At 48.0% G+C, this 5,032-nt stretch overlaps 1 protein-coding gene across 1 annotated transcript in view; it reads left to right on the top strand.

Moving 5' to 3' along the window:
• Positions 1-4: 4 nt before the first annotated feature.
• Positions 5-5,032, top strand: part of LOC104625380 (feline leukemia virus subgroup C receptor-related protein 2-like) — a gene marked incomplete at its 5' end in the record, with an annotated part of 21,387 nt that continues 16,359 nt past the window's right edge. Inside the window, 1 exon segment of the mRNA XM_010292990.1 lies at positions 5-313. Within this exon segment, the coding sequence (XP_010291292.1) occupies positions 5-313 (309 nt within the window).

The following is a 5,032-nucleotide window of genomic DNA, read 5'->3' as shown; positions in this document are numbered from 1 at the left end:
CGCCTTCGCCATCGACTGGCTGTCCATGATCTACATGCTCACCTACATCCCGCTGCTCTTCCCCGTCGCCTGGCTGCTGGACAGGAGGGGCCTGCGCTTCATTGCCCTGGCCGGCTCGGCCCTCAACGCCCTGGGCGCCTGGGTGAAGCTGGGCAGGCTGAAACCGCACCTCTTCCCCATCACCGTCCTGGGGCAGGCCGTCTGCTCCCTGGCCCAGGTCTTCATCCTGGGCATGCCTTCGCGCATCGCCTCGGTCTGGTTCGGCTCCCGCGAGGTCTCCACCGCCTGCTCCTTTGCTGTTTTTGGGAACCAGGTAATGGGTGGCTGCCCCGCGGCTGGGTGGGCACATGGGGTGGGATGTCACCTGCCTGGCCAGAGACTGGGAGGGCTAAGGGGGAAAACCAGGGAGCGGGAAGAGATGCACGGGGCCTGGAGGGCAGCAGCAGGGATAAGAGGCACTTACTTCATCCTGGGAAAAGCGGCTGGGTGGATGCAGCTGGGTTAGGCTGTGGGCTGATGGTGGCGGCAGCGGCAAGTGGGACTGAAGTCTACAAAGTTGGGGGCAGCATTGGGGGTTGGGTATGATTCTGGTTTTGAGAGGTGCTTGGACTCAGGGTCTTCTCCAGTGCCCTCCCACTCCCGTGTCTGCGAATCTCCAGTCCAGGAGTATGATTCAGTAGAACTATGGATGGGCTGGAGGGGAATGTGCGGTGCTGAGACACGTGCTTTAGGCAGAGTGTCCCGCAAACCTCAGGTCTGCAGTTGCATCTGGACTTGACACTGCAATATCCTCCTCCTGCTGACAACTAGATGATACAAAGGAGATTAGCTATCCACTGAAAAAAGTTCTTGTCACTGAGCCTGGAGGAAAAGGACTTTAGCACTTTTGTACCTCTTAAAAGTAGGTACAGAGTTTCCAGAAGCGGTTGCTTTGAAAAGAAACAAACCTTCCATCAGGATGGGGCTAGGTAAGCTCCCTGAGCACTCTTGTGTCAAGGCAGGTCAGGGAGGCCCGTGACCCGCACTTGTTCAAGCTGTAATGGTCTTTTCCTCTAGCCAGCTAGTGCTCAGAGGAGATAATTTTTTCCACAGCTTTGAAAGGATCAGGGAAATAGCTTCTTGACCTTTGCACCGGAACAGCCACTCATCCCTGTTGCACAAAGCAGATGATAGGCCAATACTGGTGCAGTGTGGCATGAGCTAAGTGTTCTGCCTCTGCAGTGCTGACACGAAGAAGAGGGAAGCAGAACCTGCTGTTAGCTGCTAAGCTGTACCTGTGCCCCTTGCTTTGAGACCCGATGTACTCTCCTACACATGACCGTGCACCATCCTGGACCATCTTTGATTCAACATATGGATGGCAGCTGTTCAGATCTGAATGATTTGCAATTCAGGTAGTTTCTAATGCACAGTTCTTCCTCACAGATAACTTTGTGTGCAGTAGGTTTGAGGTCTCCTTTCCCCACATTCCTGGGTTCTCTATTTATTTAGATACCACTGAGCAAAAAAGGTGAATGCTCAGAGATGGTATTTGAGGAACTGAAGTTTGTGGAACAGTGCTAGAGAATTAAGGAGACTCTGGTTTACGTCTTTTGGAAAGAGAAAACATACTTACTTTTCTCTGAGTGAATCTAAGCTTTCCTCTTTGCTCTTACCACCCAGTCTAGTGGGCTGGTTTTTATGTGTTTTAAATGAATCTTTAGAGTGGAAGGCATTTAACTTGGCATGAGCAATCTGCTGATTTAGGAGTAAATAAGTAACTGAGCATTTTGTTGTCAGACTTTTTTTTAATTATTCAGGTGGAGTTACTCAACAGTGTACATAAGAAATCCAAACAATGAGGTTTTCAGCCTGTGCTATATGAGTGTGTGGTATGCTCATTGTCCTAAAAGGACACGGTTAGTGTAACAGTTGTGAAAAGCAAACTTTGGCTATGCTTCTGGTGCTCCACACTGCTCTGGGGGTTGAACTGACATGTCAACGAGACCTCAGCTCAGTACATAGCCTTTGCTTTGTAAGCCCAGACTTTCCTTTTAGAGAATCAGAGAAGTCAGAAATGGCAATGATTAAAGGCAAGGAGTAATACTCCATAGGGAGGATCTATTAATTTACTTAGGCAAGCTCCTGAGGTGTATAATCACAGTGAGTGAAAAGTAGTGATTTTGTTCACTGGGATGTCGGGCAGGAGGAATAAACAGAGGCATCCTTTTTTCCTGACTCTGCAGTTAAAGACTGTGTTTTAGGGAGTGTTAAAAAAGGGTATAATACAGCGGGTTTGTAATTGCAGTATGCCAGTGTGGCAAATTATTCCCTATGCTAAGTCCTCTAAAACTGCATGGTTTTCCTTTCCTTGCCATGTCACTTAATTACAGATCCTCAAGGTGGAAAACTCTGTCATGAGTTGTTCTCCTAATTATTATTACTGAATGCCAAGCACTGACGTCCATCAAGAATTGCAACCAACTACATGGAGGAGCGGGGCAATGTCACTGCTTCTTTGATATGCCTGTCCTTTTTCTGCTCCTATCCTCTTGGCCTTAGGCAACCCTTAAGCAGTGCTGTCCTGAGAAGAACCCTGCCTGCTGGTTCATCTAGGTCTGCCAGGGTGATGCCTGCTCAGGACACCACGGCTGCTTGCTGAGCAATGGTAACCTTCAGGTTCAAATTTAGCCCTGAACAATAAATCATTGAATCAGTCAGACTGAGTATTAAATATCTTTTAAAAAACAAACAAACCATAGTAGAGTATTTGATTCTTCTCACTTGTTTCTGGTCATGGGTTGGTTATGGTATCTGAAGTGCAAAGAAGGGTTAGATTGAGCACTCCTGAATCAATGCTGGAGAGCTTCTAGAAGAGAAGTGTAGACACCTTTAGAGGAGGCGATCATGTTCTCTTGTTTACCCACTGCTGGTTTTTGTGATGTTTTACTTTACTTTTCTCTATTTTAACAGGGAGATGCATAAGTTTTTCCATTCTCTTTCCTTGTCCTTGCAAGTGCATGCGTAGAGAGGTGTAGAATGGGGTTTACTTGCCTGTTGGATACTTTGGCGTTAAAATATTTGTGTTATTGAAATGTTACTAGCATCTCATTGCTTAAAAGACTAGGAAGAAAATCTATGTGGGGACTCTTCGTCAGGCAGAAGTTTTGGGGTAAGGAAGCAGAAGTGTTTTAGAGAGTTCACAGGTGTCCTTCAGATGCATTTGAGTATCAGGAGGAATGTGTCTGACATGCTTCTGAAACATAGCTGTCAGCAGCATGCCTGCTACGTTGTCAGCAGTGTCACTTGTGGAGGAGCTCGGCGCTGGATATCTATGTGAAGTCCCATGCACAAGGGGTGGGTGGGAGAGAGCAGTTTGCATAAGACTGTGCTGCTTCCGTTTTGGTGTATTTATTCATCAGCCGGTTCCCTGTTTGGGGCTGTGGTTCAGACCTGACAGGTTGCAGCAAACGGGCTTCTGGTTTCTACATCGGAGGGAGACTGTCCCCTCATTCTCTCTGGTGACAGGACGACAGTGGGAAGAAACGCTCTCCGGAGATACTAGCATTTGCAGGCGTATGTGCTTACTGGAGCAGCGGGCCTTGCCCCTTCTTTTAACATACTTGCTCTGCTGTCTTTTGGGGATGAGGAAACACGGTGCTGTGGTGTGACAGAACCAAGACAGTGGCGGGGATGTTTAGGTAACAAGTAGAATTCTTGTGGCTTTTTGAGATTTAGAAGCTGGAGCCTGGCGGCCTGGGACCAGCTCTCTGCTTCAGCTGCCATGGTGTGTGCTGGACTGCTGTGCTTGGGCCATGCTTCTCCAGGCATGTTGGTTTTAGGTGTATCTCACCGCTGTATCTCCCTGTTGTCACCTGATGAGCAAGGGACATGGGCAGCATGCAGAGAAGCATGTAACTGTTCCACAGGGGCAATGAAACATTTGAGTTTGTGACTTTGTATTGCTTTGCCACTGGTATTGTTAATTTTTAGGATTGAAATAGACCTTGTTCCCAGCTCTTGCCATTCATTCTGATGAAGAAGAACAAGCAGCTGATGGGCTTGGGAGTGAGGATGCAGGCGTGTCAAATGATCTTTCTGCTGTAATTTTGCCTCTTCATTTTTTAGCAGGCATTGATAAAAGGTGTTCATGCGGTTTGGGAGGAAAGAAAAATTCAGCTTCATACTAATTTCTGCCTCTGGTGAACAATGATGCAGCACCTTGCTGGTCTTCAGGTGGCGTCTGTCGTTGTTCTGATGCAGCTGGCATGTGACTTCAGAGATTTAGGGCTTCCATAACAGAAACTGCCTGAGGCAGAGCTTTTAGGCGTTATCTGCAGACTGCTGGGAGTGCCAGTCTAGCAGTGATTAGGTGATGGCTTTTGAAGTAGACAAACTGGGTGATAAGCTGTGAATGAAATTCAGGGAAATGCCCTCTTCTCTCCTGGTGAGTCCTTTCCTCTTGTTCTTTTTTTTTGGCATGGAGTAGTGGGTGGGTTGGGTGTTGCCGAATAATTGAGTCTGCAACATCTGAATGGCAGTTGCTTTTGTGCTGGTGAGCCTGCAGTGCTGTTTGTGCTGCGCATGTGCTGGTGTTTGATGTCTCACTGATAACTGCTCCGTACCTTTCACCTTTCAGGGAAGGCAGCATCTGAAAGTCTAAGAAGCCTTGTGGAAATGGAGCATGTCCTGTGGAATTCCTGTCTTCGAGTGGACTTCTAGATCTCTTTGGCTGTTCTGTCCCTGCTGGAGGCTCCTCATCTCTTCAGATGAGATTTGATCCCTGTTAGAAATAGGGGCAGGTGGTGGTCTGCCTCACACCCCTCTGTAGCTTGGTCCTGTACCTCCCAGGGTTTTAGCTATGAGAATAGAGAAGATTTTTAGCAAGGAACCAAGAGGAGCTGGCAGTAGTTAATGGTTGACATTCTCCAGCCCTGACTCCTTTCTCCCCCTGTAAAGAAGGGCAGGGTGGATCAGAGCACTTGGATCACAAGGAGTGCTATGTGGCCAGCTCTCCGAGATCCTGGACATGGCTCAGTGTGGGAGGGTGTGC

The sequence above is a fragment of the Phaethon lepturus genome, unplaced genomic scaffold, assembly GCF_000687285.1.
Source record: "Phaethon lepturus isolate BGI_N335 unplaced genomic scaffold, ASM68728v1 scaffold9488, whole genome shotgun sequence".
NCBI lineage: Eukaryota > Metazoa > Chordata > Aves > Phaethontiformes > Phaethontidae > Phaethon > Phaethon lepturus.
The sequence above is the reverse complement of the archived record's forward strand: the minus strand, read 5'-3'. Positions and strand labels throughout refer to the sequence as shown.